The 18,563-nt window shown below is 52.2% G+C and overlaps 6 protein-coding genes across 6 annotated transcripts; 2 read left to right on the top strand and 4 right to left on the bottom strand.

Moving 5' to 3' along the window:
• Positions 1-493: 493 nt before the first annotated feature.
• B0T23DRAFT_429139 (uncharacterized protein) lies at positions 494-3,861 on the bottom strand (the record flags this gene model as incomplete). The annotated part of the gene is made up of 6 exons (XM_062840172.1): positions 494-993; positions 1,066-1,403; positions 1,477-1,733; positions 1,791-2,353; positions 2,409-3,476; positions 3,531-3,861. 6 exons carry the CDS (start codon positions 3,859-3,861, stop codon positions 494-496), a joined length of 3,057 nt encoding a protein of 1,018 aa, XP_062693379.1.
• Positions 3,862-4,646: 785 nt separating this feature from the next.
• B0T23DRAFT_152867 (uncharacterized protein) lies at positions 4,647-6,386 on the bottom strand. The gene is made up of 2 exons (XM_062832571.1): positions 6,217-6,386; positions 4,647-6,159 (listed from the first exon to the last, which is right to left on the bottom strand). Exons 1-2 carry the CDS (start codon positions 6,252-6,254, stop codon positions 4,722-4,724), a joined length of 1,476 nt encoding a protein of 491 aa, XP_062693378.1. The 5' UTR covers positions 6,255-6,386; the 3' UTR covers positions 4,647-4,721.
• An 863-nt stretch (positions 6,387-7,249) lies between these two features.
• Positions 7,250-9,305, top strand: B0T23DRAFT_152831 (uncharacterized protein). The gene is made up of 5 exons (XM_062832569.1): positions 7,250-7,528; positions 7,591-7,983; positions 8,040-8,492; positions 8,545-8,701; positions 8,755-9,305. Exons 1-5 carry the CDS (start codon positions 7,514-7,516, stop codon positions 9,069-9,071), a joined length of 1,335 nt encoding a protein of 444 aa, XP_062693377.1. The 5' UTR covers positions 7,250-7,513; the 3' UTR covers positions 9,072-9,305.
• On the bottom strand, positions 9,239-11,274 carry B0T23DRAFT_152862 (uncharacterized protein). Its single transcript, XM_062832570.1, has one exon. It carries the CDS (start codon positions 11,135-11,137, stop codon positions 9,539-9,541), a length of 1,599 nt encoding a protein of 532 aa, XP_062693376.1. The 5' UTR covers positions 11,138-11,274; the 3' UTR covers positions 9,239-9,538.
• Positions 11,275-11,934: 660 nt separating this feature from the next.
• B0T23DRAFT_338883 (glycoside hydrolase superfamily) lies at positions 11,935-15,946 on the top strand. The gene is made up of 4 exons (XM_062835853.1): positions 11,935-12,304; positions 12,545-12,663; positions 12,730-14,004; positions 14,061-15,946. Exons 1-4 carry the CDS (start codon positions 12,264-12,266, stop codon positions 15,902-15,904), a joined length of 3,279 nt encoding a protein of 1,092 aa, XP_062693375.1. The 5' UTR covers positions 11,935-12,263; the 3' UTR covers positions 15,905-15,946.
• Positions 15,947-16,289: 343 nt separating this feature from the next.
• B0T23DRAFT_429134 (uncharacterized protein) lies at positions 16,290-17,639 on the bottom strand (the record flags this gene model as incomplete). The annotated part of the gene is made up of 3 exons (XM_062840171.1): positions 16,290-16,763; positions 16,822-17,367; positions 17,427-17,639. The coding sequence occupies 3 exons, from the start codon at positions 17,637-17,639 to the stop codon at positions 16,290-16,292; spliced, it is 1,233 nt and encodes a 410-aa protein (XP_062693374.1).
• Positions 17,640-18,563: the final 924 nt, after the last annotated feature.

Below are 18,563 nucleotides of genomic sequence, written 5' to 3'. Positions count from 1 at the left end.
ACATCACCTGGCAAGAGTTCTTCAGCTTCGTCAACCTGATTTGTTAGTAGAAGATGCGCTACTTGCTCTACATTAGAAACGACGAAGAAGCGGCGTTGTCAAGAACTCGAGAGAAAGATAACGCAGAAAACTTTGTTCTTCTAACCATCCACATGCTTCCATCTCTGAAATCCATCTACCGGGAGTTCCAGTTGCTCGGGGCAGGTCGATAAAGTATCGTCCATCAGAAAATCGAAAAGATAGGAAAAGATAAGCTGATCTAGTTCTCCGATCAAGTCGTCAATCAACGACCACTCGTAACAACCTTCACCCTGACATTGGGCTCGATGTGCATTCAAACCATGAAAGTGTAACCTATCGATCCGCTGGAATAGTACATCGAAATTTGAGCCTAGAGGTACCAGAAAAGTTACCACAGGAATAACTTTCATCATCCACCAAGAACAGCCTCTACCTCCATCCTGTTCAGCCAGAATCTCAAGTACGTCCCATATCACTCTTCATCTTCCTCCTCATCCTCATCCATATCAATATCCCCGTCATCAGAATCTTCATCCTCATCTTCCTCATCACTATCTTCCTCCATATCTTCGAGGTCATGGGAGCGCTTCACAAACCTCAGTGGTAACTCGAGAGAGTCAGAGATATGCTCGACTTGTCCTGGAAACCGCCACATATTCTCCCACTCCTGGGCCAAGCGAGCCACATTATGCTTCAAGGCAATAGAATCGTCCACTTCCTCCTTATGGCGAGGGGAATCATTCCTCGTGTTGCTCTTCTTTGTCTTCTTCAAGTTCGCCAACAAAAGATCAAAGTGCTGTTTGGCTTTGTCAAAGGCGAACGTTGAAACGTACACGAAATCGTACAGTACGTTTTTCCGGTAGATGCCATATGCCTCTTCCATTCTCTTGTAGGCGTAGTCAAACATTGGCTGAACCCGTTCGACTACATGCTGTTGGAGGTATTCGCGACGCTTTTTGTAGCTTCCGGTGCCTGTGAGGAGGGGTTTTTAGCTTAGCTTCTGGCAGAATAAGAAGCCGGGGCTCAAAACAAAGTATCACACACCTGTGATCTCAAGTGCTTGCGCAAAAAGGGGCACGAGACGCGTCTGTAATGCGTCCCGGAACTCGGGCTGAATGTCAGATGAACTCCTGGAGAGTCCATTCAAAATCTCTCGCACCCTGAGCTGTATCTCATCAAGGATGCGTCTCAACACTGGGAGGCATTCTTGCAGCTGAGGCAAGATCGCTGGCGCCGCCGTTCTAATTTGATTAACCAGTTCGTTGACGTATCGGTGCCACATTTCCGTAATAGGCTTCATGATTAGAGGTTCATGCGAGGGAATATACTTGTGCAGTACGGTCTGCCAGTTGCCCGACATGACTCTTAGAAATGGAACGGCCCTGGAAGTTGTCAATATAAAATGTTGCGTGGCCAAGCATCCCAGAGAGGAAGAAAGGGGCTTAAGAAACCTACAATGATTCAGGAAAATTATACGACCGACGCTCACCACCACGGCTCAGGAACGGCCCACCGTTTCGACGAAGAATAGCGTTGTACGTGCTATGTGCCATGTACTCCAATTTTCTGGCATCTTCTGGATACTTGAACGCCCACTTGAGCACGACCGTACCGACAGCTTCATTCGACACCATAAGCTCCTGCTTGATGCTTTCAAACGGGTCAATTGCAACAATAATGTCGGCCCAACGACGAAGCTCGGTGTCGAGGTTCTATAGGGGAGCCTGACGTCAGTATAAGGTTTCATCACCAAGAAAAGTAAGCTTTACCTTTTTGTGATTCTCATGTACATTGGAAAGAATCCCTTCAACGGTCCGTCTCGAGAACGAGACTGTCTGGCTCCAAGATATGACGTTCGACCATTGTTGTATGCCATTCAAGAGCCTCTGCAGGGCCTTCAGGAGCACATCGAGATGAGCCTCCCGCTTCTCCAGAGCTGACACTCTGAGCCATGCCAAAAGCTGTGGGATACCAGTGTACGATGTTCCTGGGAAGTTCTCTGGAGGCCGGCCTCCAAGATGGCTGCGATATGCTTTGGCCGACACCGAAAAGACCTCGACAATTCCATCGTTCTCGGCATTGGTATCTTGACCTTGATCCTGGGAGGAATAAAGTTTGCTCTTCATGTTCTTCTTGATCTTCTCGGCGATGTATTCATGGCGCATGCGAATGCATGTCCACTTTGCACGACCTTCACAGGCTTCTAAAGACTCATCCAGCTGATGTAACTTCCTGTGATGTTGATCGACGATTGTTTGATGGTTGGCCAGCTGTGCTTGGAGTGATGACACCTTTTTTCGTGCCTTCTCCAGCTTTTCAAGGTGTAACTTTTCTGCCATATCGTTAAATGGGGATTTCCAAGGGACAGATAACTAGGGGGCACTCACCTGCTTTGGGGGTTTTACCGATGTTCTTCTTGGCCTCCAATGTTCTAAGCAGACGAGTGGCTTTCTCCAACCTTGTTTGGCATACTTCGGCGTTCTTTTTCTGGGTCCTAAGTTGTTTCTCTGTATCCCCTTTCTCCAACGTTATACGGTCAATCTCCTCAATATCGCTTTGTAAGTTGACGTTGGCCTTTGCCACCTGAGACCCAAGCCTGAAACCCTCCACGTCAATATCGTCCATTTGTGAAGCAACTACACAGAATTGTTTCTTCCGAAAGGTACCGTTCGCTTGCATCTGGAGAGCCTGATACTCATTCATCAGGTCAACTCCTGTCTTCTCATCGATTGCTCGACTAGAACGAGTCACAATGATAGTTGTATCCAGTCGATCGAAAAACCGCTGAGCCACCCTGGCACGAGTTTCCACTGCGTCCGAAAGTCCGGGGAGATCAACCAGTGTTATCCCTTCTTTGAGTACGGGTGATTTGACATAAAGCTTGGCTTGCTTAACCAACGGCCACACCTCGAACCCTTGTGGAGTGGGCGAGGAATCCACGTATGGCTTGACAAGTTCGGCAAATTCCTTAATATCAGCAGAGCTGATAGACTGCGTACTACCGAGAAGTTCTCGGATATGTGCATTGGAGTCGAGTAACGTCTCTGGTGTCATATTCTCAACTTGTTCGCGTTCTAGGTGCCACACGGCCTTTATCTTTTTCATTTCCTCGCGGATAAAGACCTCGTTGTTGACCTGCTGTTCCATTCTTTCCATCTGACTTGAAAGGGTTTCCTCATCAAAAGTCTGCCCGAAGGCTTCATAGAGCTTTTTGAGCTCACACAACACCTCCTGGTATGTATGGCAGTCAATCTCGGCCCTGAACAGGTGGTTGGGACTGTCGTCATGGTTATATTTAACCTGGCATGCCGATGCAGTCGATGCCTCCGAGTTGCTCGATGGTAAAAGATGGGGCCTTCCAAGCAGCATGTTGAGAATGGTGCTTTTCCCGGCACCCGTGGCACCGGCTACACCAACCAGTATTTCCAACGACATGTGCTGCTCTTTGAGTCGATCTGGGGTAGACATGGTTAGCTAATGATCAACGAGCATCTGACGAAACCACTGACATATTTCTTCCTTCCATGCTTGGATCTCCGAATCCTTCTGAACATGACCGACATCCGGGCCTTCTCCGTCGCAGGTAGTGGTGATCAGGTTAACAATTCCTTCTGCACAATGGAAAGCATCATCAAGCGCTTTCTGCTTGGTGGCAACGCGTTCCGATATCTTCATTTCACTTTCCCTCTCCCAAGCGAAAGACGAAGTGTGCTCAATGTCGGGGAAATGGATGGCCAGATTGCTCAGGAAAGGTCCTGCAGGGCCCGGATCGCCCTCCAATTTGACTGAGGGGGAAGCAGCGGTCCGGTCATCGGGCTCCGGCTTTACCATGTCAGCCATATGGAGAGTTTCGAGTCAGGGTCGGCGCGAATTGCGTGATTGTTGAGGTCAAGGACAAAAAATTGAAGCGGTCGCAAAGGCTACCCGGAGATAAGCATTAGGGGATATGCCGCGGTTGAAAGAATATAAGATGTGAGCTGGGATCAGAGTGGTGCTATCGAGGCCGAGGTAAATTTGGCAATCTAGTACTGAATGGTCGGTCGTAAGTTAGCTTTGCGAAGCGTACCCATCTGCCCTGCCGTAGAACTGACGTCCAAACAGCTGGGAAGGGCGTATTGAGGGTAGTGAAGCCTAGTAGTATGTACACGGGCAGAATAAGAGCAATGGTAAAATTCCTGGGAGGGAAGTGAGCCTGAGTAGGATGCGGAGCAAGAAGTTGGGGAAAGCTTCGTGTAGAGGTAAGATTTATCGAGGGGAGGAGCTTACTTTATAGACAGGAAGTACTACCAGAGTACCACAGAGGCAAGCAGTCCAGAGTTAGATTGGGAATGGCGTTTGCAGTATCTGAAGGTACTGGAGGTCCACATTGGCGGCATTCCCCTCGAGAGAATAGAACAGATGATATGACTAGTGGGAAGCAGTATGGTCTGAAATTTTGGGCTTCCCCCCGACACTTTGAGATGATGAGCATAATTGAGACGAAAGAAAGAGAAGACACCGGATATCAGAGACCCCAATCCTGTAAATTGCAACCAAGACACCCATTCTGATTCCTTTATGACAAAGAAATATCAAGCAGCTATGATCCCTCCACGCTAGATAATCAACGAGCGTCTTTTGTCCATGAGGACCGACTCTGTGACACGTTTCCATGGCCCTTGCTCATTACAATGACAAACAGGTCTAAGTCTGACTTATGATCACTGGTAACAGACAACGCTCCGGACACTCTCGATCTCGTGCCAATCAGTGACCCTGATACGCAACACTTCGAGGTCCCAACCGATCTCGGGCTTTTTGGCCTTTCTTGGTCGACACATGCAACGACACATCTTGTTGTTTGGTACGTCGAGGAACCTGGAGGCCTCCTTTTCCACTAGACTGTCGTTCTTCCACCTAGTCAGAACACCCGATAGATGTGGAGGCTGTTCCTCGAAGAGATCAATGAGCTGGAAGTGTTGAACCCGCGAACCCTTCTCTCTCGAGGAATAGGAAACCCTGGCGAAAAGCTCAAAGGTCACTTCTTGGTCTTCTCGGAAGCATTGAGTTACTTCCTTGAATACTGAATCCAGACGGAAGCATGTTCTCAGGACGGTCGTATTTAATAAACCCTCTACGGGGGACTTGTTACGCAATGGGCTGCGGAAAGGTGGCCTGGCAAATGGCTGGTATTTGGGTGGGCTGATTGAGCGGGACTGCATCCATTCGATCGCATTCTCCAGCGGCTGGTTGACCTCATTGGGAAGCTTCACAAATTGAGACGTATTATCCTCCTTGGGAGCAGCAGGCAGATGTTGGAAAACCTCATCCCAGTCAATGTCCTCATCAAGCAAGTTTTCCGTGTCGGCATTTTGATCGTTTCCGACGGGAACTGAACAGCTGTTTGCACTGCTACGTGGCGTTGATCTCCGTAGACTTGGGTCAAATATTTCAGGCGTAGAGTTCCCCTCCACAGCTCTGATGACACTGGATGGCGGAATCTGTGCGAATGGGTCCGCCAAGGAATCCAACAGCTTCGCCATAGCTTCTTCCTCTGACGATGCGACCGAGTACTCGTCAGCAGTCGCTACATTGCTGTCACCGGACGGAACCTCATACTCTCTAGCCAGGAGGGCATCACACGTAGGAACACTGTGGTATGTGAAGATGTCCTGTTCGCCTGCGTAGGCTGTCGGATCGCCACCTGTGAGCGAGTCAAAGATCATGGCTCTGCTGAAAAAGGAAGCATCCGTTTCTTCACAGTCTTCTCTGCCAGCCCGTGGGTTGTTGGCACACAGCTCTAATAGCTCGGATCTGGAGTATGGGGGCGAATAGTAGCCATCCTGGTCGGAGGTCATCGTGTCCACAAGCATATGCTCTTGGGTATCGCCTTCTTCCCATGATGAATATCCAACTGGGACATTGTCGTCGTAATCGTAACCATGATATTTTGAGAAGGTTTCGAAAGATGGGAATACATATCCCCTTCTCTTGCCCTTTGGGCAGTCCCCATCAGTGTTTCGGCGTTTCAGGGAAGATGAAGTAGCCGGATGGTCAAGCTCCGTTGGAAGTGCTCCAGGCCCGTTCACGCCGTTGTTGACCGGTGCGGCATCATTGGCCGGAAGGGTTGTGGTAGTTGAAAAAGAGGGCACATCATGACTATAGAGAATACAAATTAGCATTTCAATGCGACATGAAGCGGGAGAACGGGCTTACGGAGCATCGGCAGTTGCCGCACTGGAAGGGTCCATCATATTCAGGACCACACTCAAGTCATCTGTGTCTGTGACTGTGATCTTGGAGGGACAATGTCCGATTGGGTACAAAAAATCGAGACTAATGATACTGATGGAAGTATAGGCGCGTCACGGTACTGTCGAGGTCGAAGCCATTGGGATACGATTCACCTTTGGAAATTGGGACCGGGTGGTGGGAACCGGAAACTGCCTCTGGTGTTGACACGACTGGACTGAAAAGGACATGATGGTAGGAGAGGCCGGACGAGAGTCGAAGAGGACTTCAGTTGCGAAGACTGGACAAGTGAAATGAAGTGGAAATGTTTGAAATTTTCTCACTGTTCTTGAGAGTTGGCAAGTGCGAGTCGTCGAGGGGTTGATGCCCGCCTGCTGATGATGGATGTATAAGTCGTACTTTCCTATTCTGGACGTCTTCAGCGGGCCCTTGAGGGCAGCTGGCGGGCGGGCAGCCGGACGGGAGGGAGGCAGGCGGGAGGCAGGGAGGGTGACGGTGCCAAGTAATCAGGCCCCGCATCATAGCGAACCGAAGCCCCACCATTCGGCACCGGAGCCGAGATTTGTAGGGAGCTTGTGGCCTGAAAGCTAAACGCCAAGGACCGGCGACCGGGGCATTGTCAAGGAAGCAGCATGGCTCCCTCTTTTTCGCTCCTTTACTGAAGGCGCATTGAGGTTGCTCACGAAAGACCTGGCAACGTTCTGTTGGTGACGATGCGGTGAATCTGATCATTTGTTTGACGGGTTGCCGAAAGAAACATTGGGCGCGACGGAATCCGGTTTCACGGCGTCACACGAATTTTAACCTTATCGATACCCCGCCATTGTTCGCTCTGCGCCATCAGCCGCCCCTCGTCAAAGCTTCAGTCAGAGCATCACAGCATCACATCACCGCTGGAGCAGGCACGACTGCTGCTGCCGTTTACCTTGACGCGCTTGCCTCGACAGATTGCGCTTCTTCTTAACGACAACGAAGAGCTTCCAGAGCTTCTATCAATAAGTCGTACTAGGTAGAGGTACTTTTCCTGGTCAGGCCATTGTTAGCGACCTACTGCGACTGCGACTGCGACTGCGGCCATCTGACGATAACTGAACAAACCCAAAGGCAACGCGACTGTTTGACTTGGCTCCCGCTCTTCAACCATACCATCCACCACCACTGCGCAGCTTTCTCGACTTCTATCCCCGAGCTTTATTCTCTGCTACCTATTTTCCACGAAGAAGCTACCACAGTCATCAGCTCAACGCTACTCCACGACACAATGTTCTCTTCCTCGGTAAAGGACCAAAGGTGCCCCCAATAGCTGCGTCCCGTCCATTCGCTAACAGCCCAGAACAGAAACCGTACACGGCTGTCACTGTCGACATCGAACGATTGACGAGTGAGACATTCGCCGAAGACGATCTCAGCGGCATCCCCGAGCTTATCGAAGCCATCAACCTCCAGGCTTCGGGTCCAACCGAGGCTGCCCGTGCCATTCGCAAGAAACTCAAATATGGAAACCTGCACCGCCAGCTCCGAGCCCTGACCATTCTCGATGCTCTGATTCAGAATGCGGGTGCCCGCTTCCAGCGCTCCTTTGCGGATGAACCCCTCCTTGAGCGCTTGCGCTTCTGTGGTACCGCCGAGCTGTCGGACCCCCTGGTGAAGAAGAAGTGCTCCGAATTGTTTCGCAGCTGGACTGCCTACAAGAGCACTCCCGGCATGGAGCGCGTCGCGAACCTCTACAGGGTAAGCCCCTTTCACTCTACACTTGCCGTGTGCCTGCCACGCTCACACCACTCCAGGAACTTCCCCGTCGCAAGCAAGTCGTCACCCAAGAAAAGTCCAAGGTACTTAAGGAGACCGAGAACCCTTTTGGCGAAGACGAGGAGGAAGAACGCCAGCCATCAGCAAGCACCTCAACTGCCCAGGCCCACTCATCAACCGCACAGCCAGCTTCCTCGTCATCGCATAGGCCGACGGTATCCAGTTCTAGCGGCCATGGTCACTCGTTCAGTCGATCCGGCAAGGACAAGTCAAAGAAGAGCAGCAGCAAATCCAAGAAGCATAGGCCGTTCAACCTCGAAGCCGAAAAGGATCAGATGACCAGGACTATCGCCGAGGCGTCCATTGCCTCGACGAACCTGATGAACACTTTGCAATCCATCAATCGAGAGAAGGAGCGTATTTCGGAGAACTCGACTGCAGTGGAGCGTTTCGAAAAGTGCAAAATGCTTAGAAGGAACATCTTGAGATATGTACGTGACATTGTCTCTTGACTAGACCCGAACGGACTGCTAACAGACGCAGATTCAACACGTCGAATCCGAACAATGGCTAGGAGGCCTTCTACATGCCAACGATGAACTCGTCCAAGCGCTCATGACTTTTGAGCAGCTGGACCGCTCTATTGACGCGGACAGCGACTCGGATGATGATCTCGCTGAGCAAGCACATCTTTATCGGAGTATGTTCCCCTCGCATTTTCCCTGTCTCGTCTCGCCTGCTAACAACTTCCAGTGGCAACTGAAAAAGCTGCCAAAGCCAAAGAATCCGGCGGGAGCGTACCCGGCAGTCCCCGCGCCCCCGTTGCGGGCATGGCTGGGCTCAGCATCACCAACACCCCTGCGAGCCCACCACCAATGCCTCCTCGTCCTGCGCCACCTCCCCGACCGTCTGCGGCTTCGAAACCCTCAATGTTGAAGCCGCCTACAAGAAGGGTGGAACCGTCTGATGACGAGGATAGTGAGGTGGATGAGGACGAGAACGATCCGTTTGCTGACCGGAATGCTGTCTCGACCCCTAAGGTGGAGAGTGACGAGCCCAAGTGGTCGTAGGTTGGGTGGACGTGGATAGCATGGCGGGGATGAAGTGATGATAATACGACATGGATACGAATTGAGTTGCTACTTGCTTACTGGATAGCTATCTGCCTGGCTAGGAAACATCTTTAGCGACAGCGAGGGACGATAGTAATGGTACGGAGGACTAGATCGAGCATGGAAAGCGAAACACTTCGCAGCATTATCCTGAGTTGTTTTACCAAGTTTAGCGACACATGGGAGGGGAATGAGTTATATCTTTTCGAGTTCTGTATGGCCAGTTATAATTGGAGGGCGAGTGGTGTTTTCTTTTCAAGTCATGCCTTCGTGGACGGGAACCATCATTGCCATTCATCGTGCTATAGCCAAATGGCAAGCCAACAGACATTCAGCATTATACTTTCTCCCCCTACCTTGCAAGGAAACAAAGCTGCATTACCAAGAAATCATTCAACATCTATCAAGCCCCAACTCCCTCCCCATTATGATTTGGAACTCACCAAAGCAGTCCGATCCCTAACAAAGACTCTTTCCCCAAACTTCCAAACCTCATCAACAACCAACTGCTTTCTGCTTATCTTCCTGCTTCCATCCAGCAGATCCTCAACCTCAACCTCCACCTCCTCAAAAACCACCAAATCCGCATCCGCCCCCGGCGCCAAACTCCCCTTGATGCCCTTCAATCCCAGCATCTCGGCCGGCGTGCTAGTCACACTCGCCAAAGCCTTGGACACCGACATCCCTGTCCATTGCAAGACATTGTTCACGCATTCTAGGAGGGTGGCTGAGCTACCTGCTATTCCCCCTCCTCCTCCACATTGCTTTTTCTTTTCTACCCCATTGCCATTTTGAGTCGTTACCTCCCGATCATGAGTTCTTCCCGGGCCGCCATTGACATGGCCATTGACGTGGTGGCCATTCTGTTTTCCCGCCAATAGCGATTGTGGTGGTGACGACGGTGGTGACGGCGGCAATGACGACGACGACGACGGTGGCTCAGCAATACAAAGCTTACTCCCCCTCTTCTCAATCCACTCTGTTTTCTCCCCATTAACCCACTCGTACTTCCCATCCGGCATGCCCGCCAGATGCATCGCGTCCGTAACCAGAATGAAACCCCTAGGGTGCAAGTTATACGCCAAACAGACGGACAAGGGGTGCAAGTGGATGCCGTCCGCTATTACGCCGTAATAGGGTCTTTTGCAAGTCTTATCTTCTTCTCCTGGTACAGGTGCAGCCAAACCCAAAAGACCAAACACCCCCGGTTCGCGATGATGCAGAGGTTTCATGGCGTTGAACAAGTGGGTGATCATCGTTGCGCCCGCTTTGACTGCCGTGGAAGCTATAGGGAGGGAAGTCTCGGTGTGCCCTATGGAGACGACGATTCCGCGGGCGACGAGCTCGGGAATGAGGGTCACGATGGACCCGCGTTCGGGAGCGATGGTGATGAGTTTGATGTTTGCTCCTCCTCCCGAGGACCCGGAGGAGGAGGAAAGGTTGGAAGAGCCGTAGACGTGTTCGAGATCTTGGAAAGAGTGGGCGGCGCGTAGGACGGAAGGGTCGTGGATCCCGTGTTGGAGGGGAGAGAGGAAGGGGCCTTCGACGTGGGCGCCGAGGGATTCAGACCCATTTTGGGGGTTGCGGTGGTGGCGGTTGGAGGAGATACTGGGGAGAGGACCGAGGTGTGGAAGGGCAGAGTGGTACAGCTCTGGTGTTTGTGAGGTCAGGGTGGGGAGATAGGAAGTGACGCCGGTGCGGATGAGTTTCTTGTTGAGAGAGTGGATGTTTTTGAGGTATTCGGTGGAGGAGGTGAGGGTGGAAAAGTTGAAGCCGAAGGCGCCGTTGAGTTGGCAGTCGATGAGGCCGGGGGACACGATGCGGTTTTGGAGATCGAGGGTGATGTCTGGGAGGAGGGTGGTGGTGTTGGAGGGTTCGAGGATCTTGCCGGTTAGGGAATCGATGAAGAGGTCAGATGGGATGAGGGAGTCGCCGATGATGAGACGGCAGTTGGTCAGTTTGGTGATGCCGGTGCCGGTGCCGGTCCTGGTTAGAGGCGGGGAGGGGGATGTAGCTGCTGGCATGGTGAGGGCGGTGTGAAGCTGGATGAACGATGTCAAGTTCTTGGCAGGAGGCTTACTCAAGAGATCAAAGTTCTCGGGGAGGGGCTTGGTGATATGAACGCTTGTTCATCAAGTTGATAGGTCGTTCTGTCCTTCTGTTGGTGATACTTGTTATCGGACGCTAAGACGAGATGGGGGATCTACACAAACACCGGACGATAGCGTTGGTATTTTCAACCGCGTCATTTCCGGACAACCTCACCAAAGGAGCGATGAGATAACGGCGCAGGGTCGGATGAAGATAGGAGTGTTACGGCGTAACGAGACATCACCACTGTCCACGACGAGGTGTGCAAGGTGTGTTGCCTTTTGTGGCAAAGTTAGTGGATTGTCATCAACCAAGGGCGCACATGGTGCCTGCCGCGAATGGTATTCGTCAAGGATGGTTGTGATCCCCGGACGAAGCTCAGTCGGAGAAGGATTTCCTGTCGCATCAACATCACTCTCCATCACCATCAAACGAGGGAAGATGTTTGCTCGGCATTGGCAGATAGTCGGGCCGCCAGATCCATCACACCTCAGAAATTGATATCAAGGTGAGTGGGTGTTGATCGGGATCGTTGCGAGTCTTTATCATGGACATCTCAAGTGTAACGTTGCTGGTCGATGCCAAAAAGTGAGAATTACGACGCCCAAAAGCGACGTTGTCCAAGATCACGGGAAGAAAAGCACATGTCAGAAATGGCGGAGGATCAACGGAAATCCAACGCCTACCCAATCCAGCCAAGCGCCGCCCAATCGAACGATCACCGACTAACCAATCATTCATCTCTTTTCTACCAATGACTCTCCAGCGGCCACTGTAGCACTACAATGATCTCACCACCACCAACAAACCGCGTTAACGTGTTCTCCATTGACAACCACCTACACTACCTATTGTTACACCACACACCCTCTACCTCCCCCCACCACTTTCAGCAAACACCAAGACCCCATATCATGTTGACATAGCCATCGCCGTTACGTGACATGACATTATCCCAGTGGTGAACTGGAACATTGAAACAGCGGGCGCTTTTGGTTGACGTACTCATCTTCAGCCCTCCCAAACCTTGGTCAGCCTCCTCAGCCTCCAATCGCCGTCATGGATGCCGATCTAGACCCACTATGGCAGGATATGGACTGGTACGTACACATCATCTCATCCTGGCTCTTCACGACTCACTTCACACGTGGTATGGTTACCGGTCCCCCGGGTCGTCTTCCGTCATCATCACTCAATCTCAGACATGGTTGATCGGACTCGGTATCCCGTTCTCCGGGTCTTCTTCCGGTCCGGGTCCGGGTCCGGGTCCCGGATAGTCGTTTAAACCTCATCACAATATGCCAAGCAGCAAGCTAATCTCAACCTCCCCTCCCTCTCAGGGCCATAGGCCAAATGTTGATTATGGGCTGGGACGGTACCGAAGTGACCCCCCAAATCCGTGAGCTCATAACCGACCATCACCTGGGCTCCATCCTCCTAACAGCCAAGAACCTCAAGTGTACTCATCACCTTGTACTGCCCCCAATCTAGAATTCAGTAGTCCATACTAACACCCCATGACCAGCCGCCCACCAAACAGCAAAGCTCGTCCAAGAGCTCCAAACCATCGCCCATAACGCCGGCCACCCCTACCCCCTTCTCATCGCTCTCGACCAAGAAAATGGCGGCGTCAACTCTCTCTTTGACGAAGAACACATCTGCCAATTCCCCTCCTCCATGGGCCAAGCAGCAGCCGGCTCCCCGGATCTTTCCTACCAACTAGCCAAAGCAACCGCCACCGAAGTCTCAGCCTGCGGCGTCAACCTCATCCTCGGCCCCGTCTTGGACGTCCTCACCAACGCGCGCTACCAGCCTTTAGGAGTCCGTGCCACTTCTGACGACCCACAAGAAGTTTCCCAGTACGGGATTGCCGCCATGAAGGGGTACAAAGACGCTGGCGTCGCCACCTGCGGGAAACATTTTCCCTCCTACGGAAACCTGGATTTCCTGGGGAGTAGTTTGGATATACCCATCATCACGCAGACGCTCGAAGAACTGGCTTTGTCGGCGCTGGTGCCGTTCCGAAACGCGATTGCCACGGGGAAACTGGACGCCATGTTCGTGGGCGGGTGTGGGATCACGAATCCGAGCATGAAGGTGGCGCATGCGTGTTTGAGCGAGCAAGTGGTTGATGAACTTTTGCGGGAAGAGCTGGGGTTCACTGGGGTTGCGATATCGGAGTGTTTGGAGATGGAAGCACTTCGTACGGAGATGGGCGTACGCACGGGAACCATCATGGCTGTGCAGGCCGGGTGTGATTTGGTGTTGTTGTGCAGGGCGTATGATGTCCAGCTGGAGGCGATTTCTGGACTAAAGCTGGGGTTAGAGAATGAGGTGTTGACCAAGGAGAGGGTTTATACGAGCTTGAGACGGGTGTTGAAGATGAAGAGGGGGTGTACGGATTGGGCCAAGGCGCTGAATCCGCCGGGGATCTCGCTGCTGAAGCAGATTCACCCGAGCCATCTGGCGTTGAGCATGAAGGCGTACGATGACTCGATTACGGTGATGAGGGACAACGAAAAGTTGTTGCCGCTCAATGAAAGCATGCATCAGGAGGAGGAACTGCTGCTTTTGACGCCGCTGGTCAAGCCGTTGCCGGCGTCGGCCATGACGAAGACGATTCTTGAAGGTTCGACCAAGATAAGGTCGGAGAATCCGATTCATGACAAATGGATACATAGGGAGCGCAGTGCCATCATGAGTGGTGAGGGAGTGTTTAGGGAACTTGGGAGATCTCTAGCCCGCGCTAGGCATGGCAAGTTGCTTCACACCTCTTATACCGCCAACGGTGTGCGGCCAGGTATGATTTCCTCCTTTCCCCTTCCCCATTAACATGCCTTTACTAACACCACCCAGTCCACGAATCCCTCATCCAACGCGCCTCAACCATCATCCTCCTCACCGCCGACGCCAACAGGAACCTCTACCAAGCCGGCTTCACCAAACACGTAGCCATGATGTGTTCCCTCCTCAAAGCCTCCGGCCACAAAAAGAACCTCATCGTCATAGCCGTCTCCTCTCCCTACGACTTCGCCATGGACAAGTCCATCGGGACCTACATCTGCACCTTTGACTTCACCGAAACCGCCATGTCCGCCTTGGTCCGCGCCCTATGCGGCGCTTTCACCCCGCACGGCACCCTCCCCGGTACCCTCCGCAAAGCCCCCCGCAAGGCCGTCCAAAGCTCCGCAGGCGGCAAATCCAAGACCCGCACGCAGCACTGGCTCGTCGAGCCCTACGACGTCGAACGAGACACCAAGGGCCTACAAGATCTGCTCTTCACCATGGTCCGCGGCAGCGCGCCCAACCATCAATACTTCTACGCCTTCGGCCCGCACTCCTTTTCGCTGTTATCCGACATGATGACTATGGATCAGCAGCACGAAGAAGAAGATAAAAAGAAAATGGAAGAGCAGCAGCACTTTGTCGTCCGCAACTCCTCCACCGGCGCTTTGTACGGGTTTTGCTCCACTTACTACCTCCCCTCCACTTTCACGGGAATCATAGGCGCCATCTTCGTCGACCCATCCAAACGTAACCTGTCAATAGGGTACTCCCTCCACCGCCGGGCCGTAAGGAACCTCCTCCAGAAACACCCAGACATCAAGCAATTCCAGCTGGGGTGCTGTCTCCCTGGTATTTTCCCCGGTATCCCACTCGAGCATTCCGACGCCCTGTCCATGTCGTCAGCTATAACCCCTGGATCTACCACATCTTCCACCGCCGCTTCCTCTGGTCTGAAATCCTGGTTCTCTACTACCTGCGGGTGGGATTTGTCCCCTTCTTCATCCCCTTCCCCCTCGAGCGTTGTCCGTACACGCAAAATCTACAACCTCCTCCTCCCCTCTCTCCAATCCTGGTCCTCGCCCCCAGACTTACCCACCACCCTCCAGTTGGCCGGTATCTCCTTCGACCTCATCCCCGGCGGCGGCGGCAGCGGGCGCACCACAAATTCAACTCCAAATTCATCCCTCACAGCCGAACAAGAATCCGTCCTCTCTTTCGTCTCATCCCACGCCACACCCGAGATCCTCGCTCTTTACCGACTTGCTCTTCTTCAATCTCCTCCTTATTCTTTTTCGTCATATTCTTCTTCTGCTTCCCCTACTGATCCTACCACGTACAATAACAACCACCATAACAACCATAACAACAACAACACGTGGATCATCCGCGCCAAGATCCAGTCCCAGTCCCCTCCAGCCCCTGGAGTAGTAGAAGGAGGAGGAGGAGGAGGAGGAGGAGGAGGAGGAGCAGAGCAAGTAATAGGCACCATCATAATCAGCAGCGAGTTAGGAAGGGATTTACATCTCCCTTCTCTGTCGTCGGCTTCGGCATCTTCTAGCGGTGGCACCGGGGGAGTCATTGCGCCTGTTGTGTCGTCCATGACGGGGCAGAAACAGCAACAAACAAACGCAAACTTGTTGGTGTTGCAGGGCTTGGTGATGTTGGGGTTGAGGCAGAATAAGAGGGAGAAGATGGCTAGTTGCTTGTTGAGTTGGGTGAGCAATGGCAATGGCAATGGTGGTGGCAGTGGATCAGGGGATGGGGGACAGCAGCAGAACAATAGTGTGGAAACGTTGCTGGATATGGGATTTGAGGTGCAGCAGGTTTGGGAAGAGGTGGTTAATGGGGTTGAGCAGGTGAGTTTACCTTTTTTTCCCTTTGAGACTGATACGAGGGAAGATGTTGAGGAGTAGTTGATTGCTGACCTGACTACAGTTTGCTTCGCTTGCTTAATGCATTTCCGTCAGTTTGGATATGTTACGATTGATGATACGGTCTTTTCTTCTTTGGATACGCGGTAAGCGTAATTGTGACTGATTACTTTGACATGTTTGAGGGATGTACTTATGGTGATATACGACTTGTTTTTCTTTTCTTAGTCACTTAACCCCGAGGATTTTACGCGTGTCTCGGGTTGTTTGTAGTTAGGATATCAATCAGAAATTGCCTTGTTTGGTTATTTGCTTCCATTATTAGGGGTATTCAAGATTAGCAAATACAGTCAATTCACCCGTGGTGTGTCCAGTCATTAAAACAATCTTTGCCATTTTCAATCCGCGGACTCCGGTGTCCTCCTCACTACCCAAGCATTTTCCCCTTTTCGGGATTAGGCGTCAATCTTCTTAACGCTTCAGCAGCAAAAACGGGATCAGTTAGCCTGGATGCCATCCTGTCTGGCTTCAGGTCATACTCCGACTCAGCTTCAGAGTCCCCATCCGATGTATGGCCATATGATGAGGTCCCGAGGAGTCCTAGGAGGCCATGACTTTTGGGTACGGGTTGGGCTAGAATCTTTTGCTCCAAAGCCGTGTAGCCTGAGGACTGGGCTGGCTCGTCGTTTGTGGTGAGAAGTATTGGCACCGTTTGTGCCAACGGGGAAATGGGAGAAGACGAGGAGTGGGTGGCAGTTGCTTTTGGTGTCGACTCTGGTGTAAGTGGTCCAGCGGCGGTTTTGAGCTTGGTCGGCGGGGTACCAAGGCCCTTCCTGATGGGCAGGGACCGGTCAAGACCGTGGTTGTGGCCGGATTCTCGGCGTTCAACCGATTTGAAGTACTGCCACACATTAGCACTGTCCGTTCTTCATCAACAGACCACAAACAGAAACACAAACCTTGACCGTCTTCCACTTGAGTTCCCCCGCTGCCTCCTCATCACAAACCACGATAGCCCTCTCATGCATCTGCAATGCCGAGCCAGTCCACATACTACTCACTCCCCCTTCCACGCATTTTTTCAACGCCCTCGCCTTTTTGGCACCAAGAACAATCATCAGCACCTCCCTCGCCTCCAGGACCGTCTTTACCCCCACCGTCAACGCCAACTGGGGCACCTTGTTCATATCATCATTGAAGAATCGACTATTTGCAAGGATGGTATCCTCCGCTAGAGCCACGACACGCGTCCGTGAGGCCAAGCTGGAACCAGGCTCGTTGAAAGCTAGGTGTCCATCCTCTCCCAGGCCGGCAAGAAACAGGTCGATTCCGCCGGCAGCAGCAATCTTGGCTTCGTAGCGTGAGCACTCGGCAGCGAGGTCTGGAGCGAGGCCATTGAGAAGGTTGGTGTTTTGTGGGGGGATATTGACTTGAGAGAAGAAGTTATCGTGCATGAAGGAGGCGTAGGATTGAGGGTGGGCCGGGGGAAGGGAGACGTATTCGTCCTGCAACCACTGTCAGCAAGATATGGGAAGACGGAAATTCGAGTTTTGGTGGTTCATACCATATTGAAGGTTATGACATTTTCGAAGGAGACCAAACCGGCCTTGTACTTCTCTACAAGACACTTGTAGATGCCAAGGGGACTGGAGCCGGTCGGGAGACCGAGGACAAATGGGCGAGTGCGGGTAGGAGAGAAGGACTTGATGCGGTCGACGATGTAGTCGGCCACGTAGGAGCTGGCGGATTCAGCGTTGTCGCGGATGACGAGCCCCATATTGCTGGTGGAGTGATGCTTTGATGGTGGAGAGAACGGGGACAGGGTACTCGAGTGGGTGAGGGATAAGAGGTGATACTGTCAAGGGCAGAGACAATGTCTCGGTGAATGGGGAAAAGAATGACTAAAGGGAAGAAATACCTCTACCATGGAGTTTTGTGAGACTCCCGTCCCGTCGTCAGCCATCAAGGTGCACTAACGTCGATGCTCGAGACTGGCAAGGGCGACCATCCATCAACTCCAGGGTCCAGTCATGACGGGCACCTCGACGAACTGGGGTGTCGACCCCGCAATAGGTGGTATTAGAAAATGATCTATCCATGGTAGCTTCCAGATGACTGACTAGGTACCTTAATCCTCCAGATCTACAAGATAAGTAGTGTATAATGGAGGACAGATGGAACGTTCATCTTTGGGAGTCATCCCGTCACGTCGCCAGCTTCGCGCCGGGGATCAATGGAGCACAGCGTTTGGTCGTTTGTGTGTCATTGTGATTGGCGGCGACCGACACTGTGGTTGTTATCTTGCCACAAAGTCGGCTGGTGAGAATCAAAGAGGGAGAGACTTGGTGGAGGTGACGTCCCAACACGGTTATTTCCGTTGTCCTGCGCTGATCTGGGCACAGGTGATACCTTGGGAGACACTTGTCGCGATTTCATCCGATAAGCAAAGCAGTTTGTTATAAAAGTGAGAAATGAAATCTGATTGCAAGCCTCAGTTTGGGAGACTCTTTGCGAGCTACACTAGTAGAGGAAGGTACGCACAATCATTGTCGTCGTCGAGTTCCTTCCTTCCAGAGATGATTTGATATGGCTCGTGCACAGTGGCCCTAGGACTTTAGTGAGTCAAGGCTCCGCCGAAACTGGCCTGCTGCACGGGCCATGCTCAACGGCGCACTGTACTTGGCGTTCAGTCATTGGCACC

This window comes from Neurospora hispaniola (assembly GCF_033458365.1).
Source record: "Neurospora hispaniola strain FGSC 10403 chromosome Unknown B0T23scaffold_4, whole genome shotgun sequence".
In the NCBI taxonomy this organism is placed as follows: domain Eukaryota; kingdom Fungi; phylum Ascomycota; class Sordariomycetes; order Sordariales; family Sordariaceae; genus Neurospora; species Neurospora hispaniola.
This window is presented reverse-complemented; position numbering and strand designations above follow the sequence as displayed.

Coding starts and splice junctions, on each gene's coding strand:
- B0T23DRAFT_338883 (XM_062835853.1), top strand. CDS start 12,264: ATGGATGCCGATCTAGACCCACTATGGCAGGATATGGACTG. Junction 12,664..12,729: donor AACAGCCAAGAACCTCAAGT/GTACTCATCACC, acceptor CCCCATGACCAG/CCGCCCACCAAACAGCAAAG. Junction 14,005..14,060: donor CGCCAACGGTGTGCGGCCAG/GTATGATTTCCT, acceptor AACACCACCCAG/TCCACGAATCCCTCATCCAA.
- B0T23DRAFT_152862 (XM_062832570.1), bottom strand. CDS start 11,137: ATGCCAGCAGCTACATCCCCCTCCCCGCCTCTAACCAGGACCGGCACC.
- B0T23DRAFT_152867 (XM_062832571.1), bottom strand. CDS start 6,254: ATGATGGACCCTTCCAGTGCGGCAACTGCCGATGCTCC. Junction 6,160..6,216: donor GCGGCAACTGCCGATGCTCC/GTAAGCCCGTTC, acceptor TATTCTCTATAG/TCATGATGTGCCCTCTTTTT.
- B0T23DRAFT_152831 (XM_062832569.1), top strand. Junction 7,984..8,039: donor GCGTCGCGAACCTCTACAGG/GTAAGCCCCTTT, acceptor ACACCACTCCAG/GAACTTCCCCGTCGCAAGCA. Junction 8,702..8,754: donor GCAAGCACATCTTTATCGGA/GTATGTTCCCCT, acceptor AACAACTTCCAG/TGGCAACTGAAAAAGCTGCC.